The sequence below is a fragment of the Pimephales promelas genome, chromosome 16 (genome assembly GCF_988280905.1).
Source record: "Pimephales promelas chromosome 16, fPimPro1.hap1.1, whole genome shotgun sequence".
NCBI lineage: Eukaryota > Metazoa > Chordata > Actinopteri > Cypriniformes > Leuciscidae > Pimephales > Pimephales promelas.
Window position 1 is genome coordinate 14817598 of NC_142784.1, and position 22171 is coordinate 14839768.

Sequence of the window (22171 nt, forward strand, 5' to 3'; positions counted from 1 at the left end):
GGGCAAGCTTGAAATCAGCTTAGAACAATCAAGCTTACGGATTAGGTTCCATGGGAAACGAGGAAAAGAAAAGGAAAGATAGAGACACAGCACAAAGAATAGGATGATGAGGTAAAAGAGTCCCCCCCCCCACAGGCTAGCGACTAGAGTCCAGTCTTGACCTATCGACCCCACTTTCTTGCAAGATTAAGCTGCTAGCGATGCTCCTAGAGGAGGTAAACATAGGTTAGGAACAATGGCCACCAGGCAAGATCCTTATTGGATTTTAATTAAGTGCCAGTAGAAAGTGTTAAAAAGGAAAATGGGACACAGAGGGGTTCCAGTGTTCACAAACCCATACGGCACATTTCTCATGCTTCATATTTTGTCATGTACTTTTTCTTTTTTGTGTGACCCTTCCTCCAACTCCCCACCTTTTCTTTTTCAGAAAAAAAGCTCCTTTGCCTGTTTGCCCGCTCGTTCACATTGTGAGAACAACAAACAGGTCTTCACTCCCGCTCCTTAGAGAACTATTCGTCACCCGCCTCGTTTCACCACGATCCCAGGTTATCGCTCTTGGGCTCCCTCTCTCTCTTAACAAGGTGAAACGAGACTCGGTCCCCTGAGGAGGGAGCGCCAGTGATAAGGTTAAAATGGGACGAAAAAATGGAGGCGATTATTTGATATTGGACAGATTGAATTATCTAGATTGAGAGTGCAAGAGAGGAGGGGGTGCTAGTTTGGCTCCGAGTGCCAAAAGAAAGATAGTGTGAGGGAGAGAGGAAAAGAAAGGAAGAGTGTTGGACAGAATGATTTTTCTCCAGCATTGCCATTTGTGCCAATGAGGACCAGCCTGATATTAATGAACACTCAACTCTCGACCAGTGGAGGACTTAAGGGGAAGATTGTGAACAGTGCAGAGTTGGCCGTTAATTTGACAGAGCAAGTCAGCTCATGCTAGATGTGTGAAGACTGAGAGAACTCTATACGAAGACTGAGAAATCCATCCCTATACATTCATTGGACCTTCTGGTGTTCTATCTATGAGATCTATATAAGTCTATTGCTTACTAATGAAAATAGAAAAAGGTTGAACATGGAAAAAAAAATCCAAATACGGATAAACACCAAGCGCCTGGCCAGAGGCAGGCCATCATCACCTCAGCAGGCACCAAAAGTGAGCTGTTAATTGGTGTGAAAACACACACACTGACTTGTGTTGTGGGTATTCGATGAATCTGGCACTTGTTAACAGGATACACTGAATCACAGTGAGAGATGGAGTCAAAAGGAAGAGTGTTTTGAGAGGAGAGACCCCACCTACTGCTAATATTTGTGATTTCTTTGCTTGGCTCTAAGGAATAGGGCTAATGATTTCGTCCCACTTTAAGCTATAGTGCTTTTCGAGAAATCAGTGATACTCGAAGGAAATTTCCACTGTCAAATAACTACACTTCACACCTTCATGCTAACATGCCTATAGTGCACCGTTGTACAATATAAACTGAATATAAAAAGAAAAAAACACGCTATATTTTTCCCTTACGGGTTGAATCTGCTTCACTTTTATACTTAAGTGAGTCCATTAATAACATTAGCAAAACAAAAGAGGTTTCTGGGACAAAAGGCTGAGCCTTTTAAGGTTCCGCTTGACAATTCAAGACTCTTTCACGGTGAGTTTGGACCATAGGTTTTTCAGATGCCTGGTAAATGAGTGAAAGCTTGCGGCGTAAGGACTGTTACAGGGCTAATCACTAGCATGGATGATCTCTGAACCTCCCTGTGGCTCTGTTGAAAGGGGGTTTGTGTTGGCCTCTTTGCCACTCTGTTACTGATCAGTCTGCTTAAGTAGCTTGTGATTGAGGGGGTCCATTAGAAACCTATCCATCACCTCCTCCCAACAAGCTGAGTGAAAAGTGATGACATCAGACACTCCCCTGCACCAGGTCCACATTCATCAGAATAGTGCCATTTTCACCTTTTTATAAAACGAATAGTTCAAATTCCAAATTCAAATTGACCCTTTGTTAAGCTCTGCCCATCTTGGTTACAGTTGCTAAAAAATCCCATATGAATGAACTGTAGAGTTTTGAGAATTTTGTATACTTCCAGTAGAATGTGCTTATAAAGAGGTAAACGTTTTTACACAATTTAGGAACTGTGACATGCAAAAACTTTTCTTCCTAGATGACAAAAACCCCTGCAAATAAGAATAGAGATAAATCCTTCTCACAGTCTGACAAGAAGAAAAGGCTCATTTGATCATGATTACAACTGATAACATCAGTGTAAGTGAACAGAACACATTTACTGCGGTACTGTGCACTCTTAAATTACTATAACACAACAATGACCTGAATCAATATTTAAAATTACGTTAAAAGAATAGAATGCAAATTAGTATCATCAATTTACCTCTGAGCAAATGGAGGTGTTTGTATAGATATTCTACTTGGTTAATTGGTAATTAGAGCTGGCGCATTGTTCAATCCATAGTACATGCTACTGTACTTTAAAAAAAAAAAAAAGTAAAACAGACAAAGTTGGCCCAGCAACATTACCGTATACCATAACATGTATATTCACATTAATATGATTAACAACTACTTATTGAACAGCATCTCCAAAGCAAACTTTTTGTTTTTTTTAGCCATTCTAGAAGTACAAATCTAACCGAGGCTCTGAGAAAACATTCCCACAAATTCCTCCGCCTGCGAAATCCTTTCATATCTAAACAAGCTTTCTCAAAGCTGCAGCTCCACCAAAACTCAACAAAACATTGACTTTGGAAGCGAGATGTCAGTATCATATGAAAACCTTACACATTTGTGCCCTTTTTTCTAGGGGGCTTCATAAATCATCACTAAATCTCCTCGCCGTGGGACGCAGCTCATAGAGAAATCTGAACCCGTATCTTCAGGCAGGAGAGTATCTCGCTGCTCGCCTGCTGCTGTAAGTGAGAAGAAGCTATGGAAGTGCAGTCCAGCAGGAACACGCTCCTCATTCTTTCACCTGCTCTGAGGTGACTCTGTTTGGGAATGCTTGAAACCAAGCAGCCTGCTGCGTACAAAGCCAGTCTGAGAGCTAGAAGACCTGCTGTGTTCACCAAAACCATTGCATCTTTATCTCAACATACTGGTGAAGCTGTTTTTGTCACACACCAGTAATATACGCAATCCATTCGAGGAGAAAGCTTAAAAAGGTGGCTTGAGGTAAAGCACCAAGTGGATTGCATTAGTGTCAGACCTTTTTGTCCTGCTCTCCACACATGAACCAGCCCACACTTCCTTGCCTGCTTGATGGCATTTCTTCTTTATGTATTTGCCCTTTACTATTATGATGTTCCTAAGGGTGGCATGCCAATTTTGCCAAACACAGGATACAATTAAGCCTCCAGCTCACACTGCATTATGGATACTTTCCTTGAAGGATTAGCAAATTTGCTTACCAAGATGCATTTTAGATCATGTGTTGGTCTATCAGCATCGCAAGCCAAGTTTTTCTTGTGAACAACATTGGTTAAATATATACACACCGTATTCACTGAAACAAGGGCTAGTCTAAGCTGGTCTTTTCAGTGGGACTATTACTACTTCTAATCTGCATAATAGGCATACTTATGCATGCAAATTCATAGAAACTGTCACGTTGTGCTGCGCCTTGGTAAAGTTCTAAAAAGCTCAGCCAATGTAAGCATATCACTTTTTTAGACTTCATTTGTCCATACAGACTCATTATTCACTCCAAGAGACATTATGTTTAGCTAGCAACTTTTCTTCCTTTGTCTCTCTTTGTTTCCTTGTGCTCTTTGTCTTCTCTCTCACTTCCTCCTCCTCCTATTTATCTCTGTCCTTATCTGTGAGTGACAAGCACCCCACACCAGTGTTTACAGCAAGCCAGAACCGGGGAGAGAATTTCAAAAGTAAACAGCCAATATCCTGCACAACAACGCTGAGGTTGCTCTTTTCAGTGTGTATCGTGTACCTGTTCCTGTGTGTGTGTGAGCTTCGTCTTCAACTCTGCCGAGAACGGTAGAGTTTGGACGCCTCACCCAGACAATAGTCACAGGCCATTAGAGGTTTCTCTGTCTTTCTCCGTGCAGGGTTTGGCGCTGTAATCCGTTACAGCCCTCCCACAGCAGTAGAGCGGCTGGAATGCATCAATCAGGAAGGTCCAGGGGCACTGCCTGACATTACCTCATCGTCTGAAAGAGGCTGTGTATCAAATTCAACCCATCAACACCCCCCTGCTTTCCCTTTCATCCACCCAGCTCTGGCCAACCTGTGCATTCAAAGCTTGTTTGCTTTGTTACGGCTTCATCATTGCCCCCAGGTGTCCAAATGCCCTATCCAGTCTCCTGTGTCAGACGCTCACTTTTTCATCTGGTATGTCTTTGTTACTCTGTTTCCTACTTTTAAACTGGGAGAACAGATGAAGGGGTTCCTTCACACCAGTACAAGGATATCCATTACCTTCAGAGCTAAGATGCTGGAAGTTAATCTGTTTGACCCCCCTCTTTCCTCTCTTCCCTTTCTGCCTTGGCACACCATTTTATCAAGCCGCATGAACTCCCAAGCCTTCCGCACCTTGGCTAAACGGTTCTCTCGCTTTCTCTACCTTCCGAATCATTTGATCGCCCGTTCTTTTTTTTTTCCAAAGGCACTGGCTTGTTTCAGATAACTTTGGATCGCTCGATAAAATTACCATGTTTGGACACATGAGTGACGGCGGAAAGCTTGTTTGATGCGCTTTGACTGACACCCCTCGCTTGATAGCAAATTGGCCAGCTTCTCCTTCGACCTCCCACTGTGGCGTTCAAAGCCATGCCGAAATATCCCAGCAATCAAGAAACACCAAGAGAAAGAAGAAGGAGATACATATTAGCTTTTCTCAATTTCTTGCCCAGCTGTCTGAAAACTAAACAGAGATGCCTTTCACCCTGATGTGGTGGGGGAGCTTGAGTAAGGTCTTCTCTCCGGTGTGGAGTATTATGGTTAACGGTCGGGCTCGCAATCACAATATTTGCGCGTACATTCCACTGGGGTTTCCAGAGTGGAAGAACTATTTGGTTAAGGGATGTGAGTGTGTGCGCGACAGAGAAAGAGAGACAGACGGAGAGAGAGAATGAGCTCGCAAATAGCTGATAATGAGGGTATTCCTGTCTGCATGACAGTCTTTATGCCAAAGACTCAAGTAGGGCTGAGATCTGGTCTGAGATCTGATTTAATATGATGCTATCTTATAATGGAAACAGGTATAAGATCCTATCCTAAAACAAAATCTAGGCAGCATTAGCGGAACTGAAATCGGTGACCAAGTAGTGTCAAAAACACCTACTACACTTGTTATATCCCTGCTGAAAAATCCAGCTAAAACCAGCCAAGGCTGGTTGGCTGGTTTTGGCTGGTCTCCCAGCCTGGTTAGTTGGTTTATCAGGCTGGTTTTAGAGGGGTTTTGAACACTTTTTCAGCTGGTCAGGCTGGTCAAGTTGGTAGCCAGGCTGGGAGACCAGCTTAACCAGCTAAGTCAGGCTGGGAGACCAGCTTGACCAGCTAAGCCAGGCTGGGTGACCAACTAAAACCAGCTACTTCCAGCTTAAACCAGCTAAGACCAGCCAACCAGCCTAGGCTGGTTTCAGCTGGATTTTTCAGCAGGGATTGCATGAAATATAATTCTGTTTAAGTTAACACAGTGGTGGATGATATGGCGAACATTAAGGAGTCAGGTTATTAGCTCAAAAAAAATGTTTAACAACTAAAATCTGGCATATGAAATAGTAAATGAAACAGTTTTAACTGAATATCAGGGGTAAAGCAGGGATGCATCACATGTTGTTGTAGTAATCAGGCTGTGGCTTTTTTGAGAGCTTTTCTGTCTCTCTCAGGCACACAATGTCTTCTGTGATGGAGTAATCATTAATTAAATAGTCAGACTTTGACTAATCACCCTACAAAGGCCATGTAGCTTTAACCAGCAGACACTCATCTCAGCTGCCCCTGTGTCGGGCTGAAAAACAATCAATTACTGTTAGCTGTCCGTCCATCTGAACTTCCGTGCCTCCTTCTTTAATGTATGCATGAATCCATATCTATAACAAACGCAAATCCCAGAACAGATAAGTAATAAAGGAGCATCATTTCAAATCTAGCTCAATGATTTGCAGTACAACATTTTTCCCCAAACGTAAACACAAAATGTAATATTCAATAAATAAACAGACAGATAAAATTAATGAACAGTTTTATAGCAGAATTGGATTTTTTCCCACTGCAGAAAACATCCTCTCATATCAGGGCCATCTTTAAGTCCGGGCTTAGGGATCTCGGCCCGAGAGGATAATATGAGCCCAGATATTGCAGCAACATGGAAGATAAATTTCAATTTACTGTTGCTTCCTGTGTCACAGCAAGAGATATGAAATTTTTGTCTTGGAGGACTGGAGGTGATAGTAAAATAGAAGCCGATGTGCACTCGACCAAATCCCAGCTCATTCTCCTCGCGCCTGTGTCAAAACACTTCCTTGCTTCTGTTCGTACCAAATTGTGATACATTTCCACTAGTAACGAGTGACACTCGCATTTTGGGAGAAAAAAAAATGCAAGCAAAGTGCTTCCTAAAATAGGAAATGAGTGTTTGAAATTGTGTCTTTCCTTAGGCATTGTTTTAATGATTTTCTCCAAATTAACTCAGGCTGCCTAGCCTCACCCCTTTGTGATCGGGGAGTAACGTCAGCAGTAAACACCCTCTTTTTATCCCCCTGTATGCAAATATCAGTGATTATCTTGACCCTATTGCCCAATGTATCTCATCATCAGAATAAACATCCCCGGAGACGTGGATACATGAGATAAAATTCCAATCTAGGAGCCTTGGAAAACAAACTGTCCATTTTAATGGAATTGAAGACCCCCCGATGACATCATTGCTCTCTTTTTCATTTTCTCCTCCAGAGGAAGAAGTCAGCACAATTCCTCTTTGTCCACTCACTCGTCTTTCCGCCCAAGGAAAACGAGGTGAGGATGTGGGTGGATGGAGACGAGGTTAGAGGAAGAGAGGGGCTGAAAAAACAATGGAGATGGAAGAGATGGCCTTGTCCCAGAGTGAGAAACAACTGGCCACCTATCCTCTAGGCTCTGCCATTAGCCGCGCGGGCTGGAGACGCTGAGGGCTGATAACAAATGCCCCCCTGAACGCAATGCCAAGTTCTTTATCTATGTGCTCCTGCACGGGCAAGCAGATTACAAGCTTTCCCTCCAAAACCTTCTCATTTGCTTTCTCCATTCCACTAATTCTCCTCAATATTTTTCTGTGTGTGCCTCTGTAGGTTGGGGGGGGGGGCTGCGGAAAAACGTGGGTGAGGGTTCATGTCTTGTGTCTGTGAAAGATAATTAGACAATAAGGCTGTGTGTAGCAGAAAACAGAGAGAGCCATTGTTTCAAGATCCCCCCCAACCTAACAGCTGTACGTGTCATCAGGAGCACGGTTTGAACGTTATGATGGGCAAATGGGGGCGCGGGAAAAAATGAAAAACAAGAAGCGGTGCCCTTTTCTCCACAGGAGGTAGTACTATACAAGTTAACTTAAAGATTTCTATTTACCTGCAACTTTATCCTGGTCCTCGGAAGTCCTTTTCACAAGCTTGAATGTCATTCAGTCCCATAAAATGCGTACGCTAGAATGTTGTCTGGGGAGAAAATCTCGCGATTTGCTCTCTGCTGTAAACAAAACTGACCTTTATGTTGAATTTGTCTCTGAGCGCCAACCTCTCCCTGTAAAAGAGCCCAGAGCACTCAGCCACTCGCAGCCAGTCCATCTCACTCGGTTCTGCAGAGTGCAAGCGCATCAAAGCAGGCCAAAACTCATCCATATCTATGCCATACGAGCGTCTCCTAAATAATGCAGCAGTCTTACCGCACCAGATAGATTCTGCTGCATCGGCGCTATTGTGAATCGTGTGTCACTTACTCCCTCTAACTCGAGCGCACACACACTTATCACTGAACTTCCTCGCCTTCCAACCTTGCTACTCCTTTTCAATAAGGAAAAACAGGTGAAGAATGGAGGCCCATTTCGGTCTCAGAGTTTAAGAAAAGTCACAAAGTGACTCGTAATTGTCATTTTTACCTTACAATGTCCACTTTCCTTCTTGGAACTATGACTTTATACAATATATTTCACAACTGCATCTTTTTTTTCTAACAACTGTCACGTTATTTCTCATAATAGTGACTTTATATCTCATGATGTGACTTTATTTTTTATTTTTAAACTGTTAATTTTTTTCACTCTGAGGTAGTGCTGGGCGGTGTTCACACCTAAAACCGGTGTATATTTTTGTTACGATGTTACCGCCATAGCAATATATTTAATTACACAACATTCAGAGAGAATGTTATGCTGCGCCGCCGACACTGTTTCAGACGGACCCTTTACAACGTTGCACTTCTAAGCAGCGACGGTGAGGCGAGGGTAAACCAAGTGGCAACATTCCCAGATAGCAAGTCTATTTGATGTGATTTTTACATCTGGAAGACGTATTTTTAAGAGTGTTTGCTCATCTGCAATACTTCTATAGGATGTTTCCTGTCAGATATCAAATAGACGTTTAGATGATCTTCTAAACGTCTATTTGACATCTGACAGGAAATGGAAATGTCCTATAGAAATATTGCAGATGAGCAAACACTCTAAAAAATACGTCTTCCAGATGTAAAAATCGCATCAAATAGACTTGTGCTATCTGTTGTAATCTGAAAAATGAAGCATACCTGGAAGTGCGAAAAACTGCAATACATCTAAAATTCACTAGAGGGAGATCCCATAAGGGAGCAAATGTCCATAGACCCCATGTTAAAATGTCCATTTTTACAGCGTCAATTAATGCTTTTACAGGTTGGTCCCATGCACTTTTATTGTATTTTTGGATAGGTTCTGAATCCCTGACAACTGTGAGAGGGGTGATATTTTTTCTAACTCGTTAGTTTAGATCGTATTTAGATATAAAATGTATGACAAATAAGGGTGGTTAACTTTGATTGACAGCTGATAACGGGCTGCGCCGAGTGGAATTTGACGTCTCAGCCATGATCTGACAAAACACATCAAACCACCTCTGTGTCCTTTCTGAACATTTGTATCTTGTATTTCCCAAGATTTTCCAAGATGGCGCCGCCCATACCCCCCATAAACCGCCTCAAAACGTTTGAAAGTCTATGGGTGACGTCACAGGATTTGTCCATATTTTTTTACAGTCTATGGGGTAAACCAAACAGCAGTGCTCTGGTGTTCGTTACAGGGAATGTGGATGCTGCAGAACTATGGCGTTATTTTCCTGTCAAATGTCGAGAGCGCACTATTGTAAGCGCGAAAGGAAATTAATATAATGCGCAAGCGCGAATCTCTGCTCACGCATGCTCTCAGATACATGCTGCTCTTGTAAGAAAAGGTCTATTTTCTCTGGGCTCGCTCAGAGAATCCTGCACTTAAAGGGATACTCCACTTTTTTTGGAAAAGTCATTTTACCACTCCCCCAGAGTTAAACAGTTGAATTTTACTGTTTTCGAATCCATTCAGACGATTTTCTGATATTTAGAACAATATCAGTAACCAGACAGTTTCTCGTCTCATTGACTTCCATAGTAAATTTTTTCCTACTATGGAAGTCAATGAGACCAGAAAATGTCTGGTTACTGATATTCCTCTAAATATCAGAAAATCGGCTGAATGGATTCAAAAATGGTGAAACTCAACTGTTTAACTCTAGGGGAGTTGTAAAATGAGCCTATTTCCAAAAGTGAAAAAGTGGAGTATCCCTTTAAAGCGTGTTCAGTGCAATCGCAAATCTCTCCACTTCCCCAGATAACAATCTTAGGTTATAACGTTTTATAACGTTCCCATTAAGTTATAAAAATGCTATTTCAGGAACATTCAAAACATTCAGGTTTTTTTTTTTTTTTTATAGATATTGTATTAATGTTCTTGCTTGGTTATAAGAATGTTATTAGAATGTTAAGAAATAACAATTTTAGGTTATACTGGCCGCTATTCTATTCTACAATATTAACTATTGACAGTAAAATAGACCATCCAAAGTCAATTTATTGCAGTAATTCCTCTCTCAACCAGTCGAAAATGCTTTGAACACCTGATTATGCATGGAAAAAACGTCATAAACCAGAAAACCGGCATAATTCTGAAAAAAAACAAAAAAGTGATATCAATTTTTTGGTCAAACCACCCAAAACAGGCTTGCAGAAAAAGCAAGTGAAGCGGGAAGAAAACAGAAAATATGAGATTAATTCTCTGTATTAAACCTCTACATTTTAAGTTCTGCTTTTTCAATATTTACGCTAGATGCCGCTTATCCGACACCTTCCCTAACATAGACACACAACCTCATATTACACCTCTTCACATACAATACAAACATTAAGCCTTTTAACAATACAGACACACATAAAAAAGTCATTTTCAGTCCCTATAAGACATTCAGCTCATGCATAATACAAAATCTCCTAAAGCAAACCCAGAAGGCCAGAAATACCACCTCACAACCCCACTCAATCTAAGCGCCCAGCAGTCCCCACCACTAATGGGAGGCTCTGTGTGCAGGTCAAACTATCTGTCCCTCTAATGGAGAAAGCTAAAACATCAAGACAAGCTGCAGATATGCAATGCTGTTGGTTGGAGTGTTTACATGTGTGAAACCCAAGCCAGCTTATGCCTTGCTGCCCAGTCAGTCAATAACTTAACAGACAGCAGATTTGTATGACGGCACCGACTACAGACACTGGTTTCAGACAGGCTTCCAAAGCACCATAATGACGCCTAATGATCTAGAACAAATTCGAGTGAGTCTTAGACTAAGTATTTAAAGATTGTAATTATTTCTCAGTAGACATTTATGAATTGACTTTGTCAACACCGCGCACACACACATAGGATTGTGGGATATCACAGATATCAAAGTACTGACTTTAAAAAACTCCAATTTAATACGTCACCATTATAAATAAATAGACAATTTATTAAATCATATGCTGGCGCTGATGATCAAACCTACAGAGTGTGAAAGAAATAAAGTATGCGAACGAGAGTGTGTGTTAGGGATATAAAATGATTAATAAAATTGATAAAATAATAATGCACAAAGGGACAGTCATGTATTTCTTTGGCTCTTTACAAGGCAAAAGGACTAGGGAGGAAGGAAGCAGTAGGCAAAAGTTGTATGATCTTAACACGCTTCCTTTGAACGCTGCCTTCTGGGATTGCCAACCCCACGCCATTTTTTTTTTTTTTTTTTTTTAAAGTCCCGAAGAATACTTGGAATACTGATGGCTCAGTGCAGCATAATTCCACTGGGAGACTGAGGGGCATTCCGAGAAAGCAAATTATGGCTGGGAGAAAGAAGCGGCGGAGCTTTGTTAAGGGCATACACATGAATATCTAGCACTCGGGGCTGGTCTCTTCAAGACTCTGTCATGTTCTCTGCTTCAATCCCTGCTCTTTTTTACTAGTTCTGAGCCTTCGTGTTGTCAGACTGTGTGTGTGTGTGTGTGTGTGTGTGTGAAAGAGAGAGAGAAAGAGGAAAAAAGACAGATAAGACAAACAAGAGAGAGACCAATAGATAAACGAGATGTGTGTTTGCACCTACGTTGGGGTGTGTATATATCTGGGTGAGTGTGTAAGGGAGCATGTGTGTTTGTGTGAAGCAGGACAATCTTTCTCTCGCTGCGCTATCTATCCATGAGCCATTATTCAGAGAGGGAGCCGGTGAGTCAGATGCGAGCTGTTGGTGGTTTTTCAGAGTGTGCTGCTTGTATAGATGTCAGGTGAGATGAGTGGTTCAGGCCGTCCGGGAGCCTCTCTGCTCCTCCCAAAGCAGCTGCCACCAGTCTGTCAAAGAGTTGCTCTGCTACATCCTATTCTTCCCTCTCCCCCCTCCTTCTGTCTTACTTACACACCCATTTAATGAAGAGAAAAACATCTAGAGTGCAGCCAGGGTCACGTTTCCCCCTTTAACGGGCTAGAAAGTCCACGTATAAAGCTAAGTATGCTACTTGACGAACTGACACCATATCCTGAAGTTAACCTGTTATTGAGCAAAATTCAAAACCAAAACTCGAATGAAGCATATGCCGTACAAATTTAGAGCCTATTTGTGAACCAGGTATGCACATTTGTGTCTAATATATATTTTCCCTCCAAGTTGGTGAAGGTGCTAGGCATTTATATTCAACATTTAAATTTAATTACCGCCTCCATCCGTGTCAATACGGCGGCCTCATTTATCAAAGAGACAGACAGAAAGAGCAGCTTAACCGCCAATAAACATTTGTTTTTAATTCCGTTTACTGGAGCGCCGAGCGAAAGCGCTTTGCCTCGCTTGCAGTTACGACGTTAATTGGGAGAAGAAACACTTTTGGATCTGAGAGGGCCGGGGGATTTTGAAGCCTTTATCTCGAGCTGAATCAAAGCCGGCGTTAATAATACACCCAATGAATAAAATATTTGTTAAAAGGCGTGGAAACAACAGACTCGCGGTAAAAATAGGCCAGGCTCGAGGATGCTTTACTTCTCCGCAAATGAATCAACCTCTCTCAATCAAAGCACACAGAATAATGCAAAATATAGCGCCGCCTTTGGTGTGTAACAAACAACACAAACTTGAATACGGCTCACGACAACAAGGCTACTTAGGTGGACAGAGTGCTGAGCTCTCAAAACAAAACAAATTCTTTCTTTGCAAAGAATTCAAATTCCATGTTGTGGTGCACTGCAGTGTACATGTTTACGTGCCTTTTTTCTCTTAGCAGACCTGAATGATTCTGGTAAACAAATACTTTTGAGAAAACAAGCATTTGAGGGTTATCTCAAATTTCAAACAAATTTAACAACTCAGAAAAATAAATGCATTTTGATGACTTTACACCTTAAAATGAAAAATTTGTAATCATTTAGACTACTCTCAAGTTGTTTCCAGTGGTGGAATGTAACGAAGTACAAATACTTCGTTACTTTACTTAAGTACATTTTTCACGTATCTTTACTTTACTTAAGTAAAATAAATAGTGCATACTTTTTACTTTTACTTCGTTACATTTTGCAGCAATTATTATACTTTCTACTCCACTACATTTCTACAACTTCTGTTACATTTTCGTTACATTTTCTGATCAGTTTTTCCCTGCCAAAACGTAATCTGACCGTCTGTTCGTTGCACGTTTGTCTCACCAGTGACGTTTGGTTGCCATAGATACAGTATATCAACCCGGTCACACTAAATGCGTCTCACACGCAGTGTGTTTATTGTGCAACTCATACGCGAAAATTTGTTTTTACGTGCATAAGAAACACACCGTGTGTAATATATGTTTGGTTTGGTTAGGATTATGGCAAGCCAAGAGGTTCAGAATTACACCATAAATGAATCGCGTTTACTGCCAAACATATTAACATATAGTAAGGATAAGCATGATATTGCCTAATTGCAAGCTTGTTTCAGAAATGGTGACATTTTTTTCCATCATTATTGAACATCATTATAGGAGTAGGCTATTAGGTTGAATGAGTTAGAATTAAATGTTTTATTAATCATTAGAAAATAGACATTGAGATAATAAATTGTTATGCAAGTACTTTTACTTTTAATACTTAAAGTACATTTAAAATAAAGTACTTTTTACTTTTTACTTAAGTATGGTTGTCATTGTGTTACTTCTACTTTTACTAAAGTAAATATTTATCTGGGTATTTGTACTTTTACTTGAGATTCAGTACTTCCTCCACCACTGGTTGTTTCAAACCTGTATGAATGTATTTCTTCTGCTGAACACAAAGGAAGCTATTTTGAAGAATGTTGATGGACCCCAATGACTTCCATAGAAGGAAACAAATTCTGTGTAGCCTTTCCGAAATTCTTCAAAATATCTTCCTTTGTGTTCAGCAGAAGAAAGACTTTCATACAAGTTTGAAACAACTTGAGGGTGAGTAAAAAGTGTTTTTCATTTTTAACTAACACTTTCTTGCCTCATTCACACGACAAGTAATGACAATAACAGATTCCAGACTGATTCAGGCACTAAAGAACCGGCTCAATAAGAGTTATTTGTTCGAAAATCAACCAACATTTGTCACGGTGTATTTTTGTAATTCACAAAAATGAACCGACTCAAAAGAGTCGTTACATTGACAATCAAACTGTAGCCAACTGGTAGCGCTTGTGATTCACTAAAACGAACCGATTCTTAAGAATTAACTCGGGAATCGAACTACACGTTGTTTATGACTCACTAAAAAGAACCTTTTCATTAGTCATTCGTCTGGGAATCGGACGCACTCATCGCGCTGTCAACGTAACAATTCCGTTTGTATCGGGGTAAAAAGCAAGTTCGAGAACGTTAATAAAACCGAAAGTCATAAAAAACATTCGATTTCATTAATGGAACCAGTCCGTTCCAAACCCTATCGGCAGCGCTGCTCTCTATCAGAAACAAAGAGCAGCGCACTGAGTGCAGCAAGCGATAGTCAGCTCATTCACGCTCACAATCACAACATATCAGGATAGCGCCAGATGCCCGCGGCCACTACAGCATAATAAAGTACAAAATAATGAATAAATCAACACAGCGAGGAGCATAATATTTCAGATCGCGCGCATTCCCTGCTCCCCTTAGACTGTATTGAGAAATGTCGCACCTCTGCCCACCACCATTTATATTTATTTAATGATGTTCAATTATTCTGTTTGAGAGAGGAGATGGTGCCTTCCTGGTGGCGTTGGCTGTGGAATTATTAAGAGGTGTTTCTGTTTTGGAGACTGTCATCAGCACATCTCCTGTGCATTAGACCTCTGTGGCTTTTAACACACTTTCCAAAACCCAGAAGGGTGTTAGCAGATAACCATTATCGTGGTCACACCTGGTTCGCTTTTTCTTCAACTTTTCTCTTATGGCAAGTCGGCTAGACCATCTCAATAAATGGGGCACTGAATATATCCCCCTCAAGTCAACATCTGTCATACAAAAGAGCCTCAAGCCTATACAGTAATGCATTAGTCAGAAACGCAGCCACTTGTTCCATTGTACTGAAAAAAGTTCCCAAAGCGCATCCCTCACAGCCTAGGCTATAAAAGCACATTTTGAACGATCAAGTTCTTTATGTGCCAGAGTTGTTATTCATGTCCACAGACAACAGGTGTAGCCTACAATGTGCAAAATATAAACTGCAACACTTATGCTAGTTAAAATAATAATAAACACTTCCACATTTGGACATGTAGCCCATCATTATTAAGTAGCGCGTAATCCCTTATGTATTACTCTATGTTATGTAGCCTACCATAATACCATCACTGTATCACGGCACTGCTGAAGTAATCTTCAGTAAGAATACGGAGAGCTGTAGCCTAGGCTATAGCTGCATTCTGCTGGGGTACACGCCTGTATTGGACAAGTTTAATTTCCAAATGAGCCTTGTTTCCATTTGGCGCAGTGCCACTCGCCCAATATCACCAGGGTCTCACTAGGACCTCATAAGTCACAAAATGCAATTATGATACTACTAAAACGACTGCGTTAACTTCAAAGCGCAGCGCGCTGAGATATAGATAATCGCGTTATGATTATGTTGACGCAGCCTTACAGAGTACGCAAACATCTGATTTTATCATTACAATAGTTAGGCTACTAACATATTACAAAATGTCTTACCTGTTCCTAAAAGGCACAATGCGATGTAAAACACCAGCATCTTTCCGGAGTCTTCAACACTTGTCCTGCAGTCCAGACTAAACGTGTGCGCACGAAAGCTCCGACTGGACTGACTGTGGAAGCTCTTTTTGGTCCTCGCCCTCCTCTTGAATACGGTAATTTTACAAAAAAAAAAAAAAAAAAAGTAAAAATCAACGGCAGATTATGTTAACCGCAGCTCCGAGAGCTGAAAGTCTCTACTGCCATCCGAACACAGTTTAAGCATCAGTGCTGGTTGGCTATTTAAAGTTTAGAACTTTCTTTAGATCGTTGCCATGTATTTCCCTACAATTTTTTTGTTGTTGTTCAGATCAAGTTGATATGGGTAGGTCTTGCATCAATCCAAGTACTTGGAGTAAATTCCTCGTATAGGTAATAGAAAAATCTCCGTTTCTCGTGATCAACGGGGCTCCTCCGCTCGCCTGTGCAACTGAGCGCGTTTCAGCACTACTAGCTCTAGCGTACATGAACGCAGGCTCCTCTTGCGCACAATCTCATCCGCACTGCCTGATCACTCCGCACTCTCTTGTTATGCAGCGGCAAGGCGAGGATGCGATCCGCACTGACTGTCGTAGGCTACTGACTGGATGAAGGCGCGATGAATAAGACGGGCGCTTTTTTTTTGACTGGGGAACATCGAGTTTGAGAATGAAGTCATTCTCAGTCCACAGGGATAGCCGTTGGCCTACGCCCCCGGGTCCTGCGATTGGTTATAAGGGTTTAAACTGGGGGTGACTTGCAGGGGGTTGGGGGTTGTTTAGTTGTTAAACAACAGGGGGTGCTTGGTTATGTGCGCCTCTGAATGAATAAACTGCTAGGGAAAGTAAACAGGTGTGTCCCGGAGCAAACAAGAGTCTGGAAAAATAATCTTAATGGCGTTTCTTTAAATCATGACTCAATATGCATTCTTTTTTTAAATCATTGGAACGTTTTCATCTCCGATAAATTTAAACTACAAAAAGATAATATCCATGAAGCTGAAAGCTGAAAAAGTGAGTATAAACAAAATAAGGTTTTTATTATTTATCCTACCAAGGCGAAATATAGGCTAATGGTCTCGAAACGAAATGTCAAAGCGTCATCATTCACGTGCTGCTTGATAGTGATTAAACAGCTGGCTCAGCTGCAAATAGGCCTACTGAAATAAACTGCAAAGGAACAAATGAGGACTTTTTCTTGACGTGTCAATCAAAAGTGCGTTATTTGGGCTTTGTATTTGAAAACAGGCTAAATGCAGTAAAGCACACTTGTGCCATACAGTCTTTTGAAAAGGCTAACACTTCGACTAAATATAGCAACAATTCACTCCAAATTTGTGTCATTTTCGCAACACAGTCTCATGAGAGTGCGTAGGCTATCTATACCACGATTGTCAATTTCGTGGCATTTATACGCCAAAAATGTTTTTTTTGGGGTGCTCCGCACTGACAACCCATTGGGTAGGTTTAGGGGGAAAGGGCCCTTTCAATCGGGGTGGGGAGATCGTAGCTACTTAGGCTATTATACGCCATAAAGTGCGTGTCATATGCCCGCGAAAAACGCGTACCATAGCATTTACACGCAAAAACAATTTTTTGGCCAATAAATGGCATGGCACGAGAAATGACATGATCGTGCTTTAGATCTGCTTTTCGTATCTATACGAACTTTCATGAGATCGAATAGCTTGGTGTTGCAAATTAAAGACTGATTTCCCAACATAATCAGCGATATTTACGTTGGAGGATGTCCGTATTTCCATAATAATAAAACAAAAAACATTCTATTAGTGACGACGTTTCTGCGACGTAGGCGCGCGACGTCAGCGTCCATCCATTTACTCATTTCCATTCGCCCCATTTAGTGGAATATTAACCGCGTAAATTTACTTCAGAAAATGTATTTCCAGAATTGACTGTTTTATCACATTGAGTTCTGTATACATTAGCAATACTCTAGCTGATATTGAAGTTTTGTTGACTGACTCATATAATGTGTGAACCAGTGAGTGAATTTGGACAAAGCGAATAGTTCAGAACTCTTCTCGTCAGAAACGATTCATTGCAGGAATTGGAGAAATGTAACACCACATTATATGTTGCAGTCTCCAATGTCATACAGCTGACAAGTTGATTGGGATAAGCCGTTTATGATCAGTTGGATTCACACTTGTTCAAAAGAGTTCTGCACTAGGCTACACTTTCATATGCTTTGAAAAATGATTATATTGCACACCAACTTGATGTTTTAGAAGTAGGCTATTTCTTACAATTCCACCTTTATAATTTCTCACTGGGGAAAAAAGGCTGGAAATCGTGTCAGAGAGATGAGAACTGTAAAACCAGGCATTCGGATGGTTTTGGTCTCCACCCCGTTAAGATTTATTGTAGGTGAGGGGATCAAATGTGAGACTGCCTCTCACAAGCACATGCTGATGAGAGAAACAGCTTGCTGGACGGCCGCACAGATGATGGGATTCCTGTGAGTTGAAGGAGACGAGGTTGAGTAAAGGAGCAATAGATGATCTCTAAACAACAGGGTCTCACACCTGCTGCGGGTTCGAAGTAGAGTAAACATCAACAACTACTGCGTGAAGTTTACAAAGTCTTGGCAGGGTGTGAGCCAGACGTGTTAATTAACAACTATGTTCTACAGTCAAGGGTGACGTATCTACTTAGTAGTGTTCTGCTATATACAGCGATTTTGTAACTTCACACTGAGGGTGCTATAGCCCACCCCAGGCCTCTGAACACATAAATAATTAAAGTACTTATTAGAGGGGTTTTTAAACTGTAGATTTATTAATAATGAATACAGCTGGATATTTACTAAACTGTTCTTGGTTGGGGGGGTGGGAGAGTTAAGATGTCGTGTGCATGGGAATTGTAAAGAAAGTCATAAATAAAGCATGAGGTGAAGTTATATGGAAATGTGACTCCCCAGGAAATGAGAATATTTTAACAAAATATTATCTCAGGCCCATTTGACCCGGGGTCAATTAGAAAAGAAACGTCAGCGCCGACGAGGACGCAAGGCTGAAATTAACATTGAAGCGTTTCCCCCTCCCGTCTAATTTGCAAGGCTGATGCAAACTTCGACTGAAATGACTATTTTGTCGTGAGATTGCAGTTTAATTCGACGAGGCGCTATAAAGTCGATTACGATCTCGCTCTGAGAGACAAACGCAGCTTCCTGTGCATTTGTAAACAAACTAAAATGGCGTTCTCTCCATGGAGAGAATTTTCTTGCTGACAGACTGTTATTGTGCTATTGCACAAAGGTTAAAATGTCTTTTCATCAGCCTTAAAATGGTCTCTTCTACATCCCTTAAGTAAATATTGTATCACTTAAAGGTCAGCGCTCCTTCTAAATGTATAAATCAGAGCTGGTTTATGTCTGTTTCATCCAAATGTCACAGGATAAATGCTATTAATAGTCTCAGGCATATTAATGTCAATCTTGAGTTTCAAATGTCTCTATCATCTACAAATGACTCTGGAGTGTAAATTAAGTGATGGCATGTCGAATTCTATTGTCACTTTGAAGTCAGCATGAAATAAAAAATGGTTTCTTTCTTTCATCAAAATGTAATTAATGTTATCTTTCTCTGAAATAATGTTAATTTTTTCATATGTTAGTGATATAACTAACTCTTTTTCTTATCCTCTTCCCTCCAACCCTTATCTATATCCAATCTACTGTATATTCAATCAATTCCCAATGGATACAATCAGTTTCCATCTTACTTTTTTCATTGAATGTCCTGTCAGTTCACCCAAAAAAATGTTCACCCTCATTTTGTTCCAAACCTGTATGAATTTCTTCAACCATTGACAAGTCAAAGGGGTCCATTAACTGTTTGGTTAAACACATTCTTCAAAATATGATTTGTGTTCAGCATAAAAAAGAAATTCATACAGGTTTGGAACAACTTGAGGGTGAATTAATGATGACAGAACTTTTATTCTTGGGTGAACTGTCCCTTTAAAGCTACACTGTGTGATTTTTACCCCCATCTAGAGGTGAAAAGGTATATGACCATCCAGTGAATATTAGTTTCTGTTCCTCTCAATTCCGATTTCGTTTTAACTCCTACGGTGGCCAAAGTAGTCCAAGATTAACATGGCTTCCAGTTCGACCTCGTCCATGAGTGTTAACTCAAACGTAAACACGAAAGGCGAAGCTTGAATTAACGGGTATGTCCCTCTTTGGCTAATGTAATTTCAAGATGGAGGGGCAACATGGCGACCGACATTAGAACCCCTTACCCGTATGTATTTTCAATGGCATATTATACACTCACGAGAATACTTTATTTCTTGAACGAAGTAAATATACATTAATGAGCACATATATTTTTGAAAGAGCTAAGAATAAACTAAAAGAGTTACACAGTCTAGCTTTAAGTAAAATGGGTGGCAAACTCCATTTCTTGTTGACTTCTCTTTTTTATTCTCCACATTTAACATAGTGCACGGCAAGCATATTATTTTCGCCTTTCATTATTAAAACCATCAGTTCAGAGTTTAGTGCTGAGCGGTCCTCGGTCTGCTATACGGTCAAAGTTCTCCTCCCTTTACATCAACCATATGGGGACATTACAGCGGCTTTTACTATAATTGTGTTATTGAGTACAGCCTTGATCTGTGTCAACCATAACTCTAAGTACTGCTACATGGCAATAACTCTTTCTGTCTTTACCTATGCCAGGCATATCAAGCATTCCTATTATTGTGTCATGCGTTTGGTTGGTATGCATATTAGCACTGTTTCAGTCTTGAGTACTCTGTATCATATCAGTCTGTAACTATAGATACCATCATTTAAAGAACAGTCAACAATATGTCCTTCATCTCAGTATCAGAATACCAGGCAGGCCATTATTGAAAGCAGAGTTGGGTGAAAGGAAAGTACCTCAGGGGAAGTTCAGCACGTATAAAGTTGCCGAAGGGTCAAGGGTATGACCTTTTACTGGGCCACAGGCTGCTGAAGAAGGCTGTGTTACGGAAACAGGAGTGTGATAAACGCCACTTCGTTTCCATGTGCCGTGCCCCTTGTTGTGTGATGTGGTATTCTTAGGGAACAGGTTTGTATAGTCAGGTTTAAAGTTACAAAGAATATCAAGTGCCTGTGTGATATGTGTCATTTGTGAATGACTGCACTTTGGAGGCTTGAGACATTAAAGGGATAGTTCACTTTGAAATTAATTTTTGATATGTTTTAGCTTACCTCAAGGGCATCCAAGATGTAGGTGTCTTTGTTTCCACAGTATTTTCGAAGCGCCCATGCCTTCAGATCAGTTGGACATAGCTGTGGTTACATGAGGTAAAAATGATTTAAATACTGTTCGTTTTCTCACACAAACTGCTCGTTTCGTGTCTTAGGCCATCAATGTGTACTTACATTTGTGAGTCATTAAATCATGTTTAATTTTGACTTCTTTGTGCATGCTCTACGAGGTGGACCAAGGGTGGACCCCCTAAACCTGCATTATATGACTGATAGACAACAACGGTTTGACCGAAAAATATCAAAATTGAAAATACTGTGGAAACAAAGACACCTACATCTTGGATGGCCTTGAGGTAAGCTAAAACATATCAAAAATTAATTTCAAAGTGAACAATCCCTTTAAGATTGCAGTTTCCAAAAGCAAATGAAGAGTTCAGATGCAAAAGCCTCTAAATGCCATTTGAAATTTTCTTCTTTAATGATGATTTTTATCAAACTTGTATATTTAAGTTCAGTAATTTCACTTAAATAACAATTAATAGGTAATTATCATTGCCATTTAGGTGAAATTACTGAACTTAAATATACAAGTTTGATAAAAATCATCATTAAAGAAGAAAATTTCAAATGGCATTTAGAGGCTTTTGCATCTGAACTCTTCAAATTTTTTCCCTTCTTGTTCATTTAAATTACTGTCTTTGTGTTTGTTTGTTGCAAACTATGATTTTTAAGTTTGACAATCATAGTTTTAGTATAGAAACCCTGGTTTCACAGACAAGGCTTAATAGTCCCAGACTAAAAAGCATGTTTTAACTGTTTTGACTGAAAGCAACATTTCCTAAAATGTCACTGCCATTGTTTTGTCTCGTCTCAAGATGGACAACAGTAATGTTTTTTGCTAAGGCGTGTTCATAAAAGATTCTTAAATGTCCTAATTTTAACTAAAGCTTAATCTAAGCCCTGTCTGTGGAACCAGGTGTAACAGTTTTAATACTTTCTCTTGCGAAAATGCCTTACTACAATTCAGAATCATTTTTGTTTTTCACTATTTGTTAAGTCCGCACTAATCAGTAAGCCCAGACTGAACAAACTGATCAATAATAACACATTTCCTTTGGGGTAGTCAGTGTGTGTTTGTGTGTTTCCAATTGGTAGTGATTAAAGTTGATTTGAGGATGTCTGCAAAAAAGCAGCATTCACCTAGGAAATATCTTTATTTATATTCTTAGCAA

General features: G+C 40.4%; 1 protein-coding gene across 1 annotated transcript in view; it reads right to left on the reverse strand.

Moving 5' to 3' along the window:
* The window catches only part of kirrel2 (kirre like nephrin family adhesion molecule 2), a 48337-nt gene extending 31963 nt beyond the window's left edge, over nucleotides 1-16374 (reverse strand). Inside the window, exon 1 of the mRNA XM_039670570.2 lies at nucleotides 15690-16374. Coding sequence (XP_039526504.1) covers nucleotides 15690-15729 — 40 coding nt within the window. The 5' untranslated portion in view covers nucleotides 15730-16374. The remainder of the gene's footprint in view (nucleotides 1-15689) is intronic.
* Nucleotides 16375-22171: the final 5797 nt, after the last annotated feature.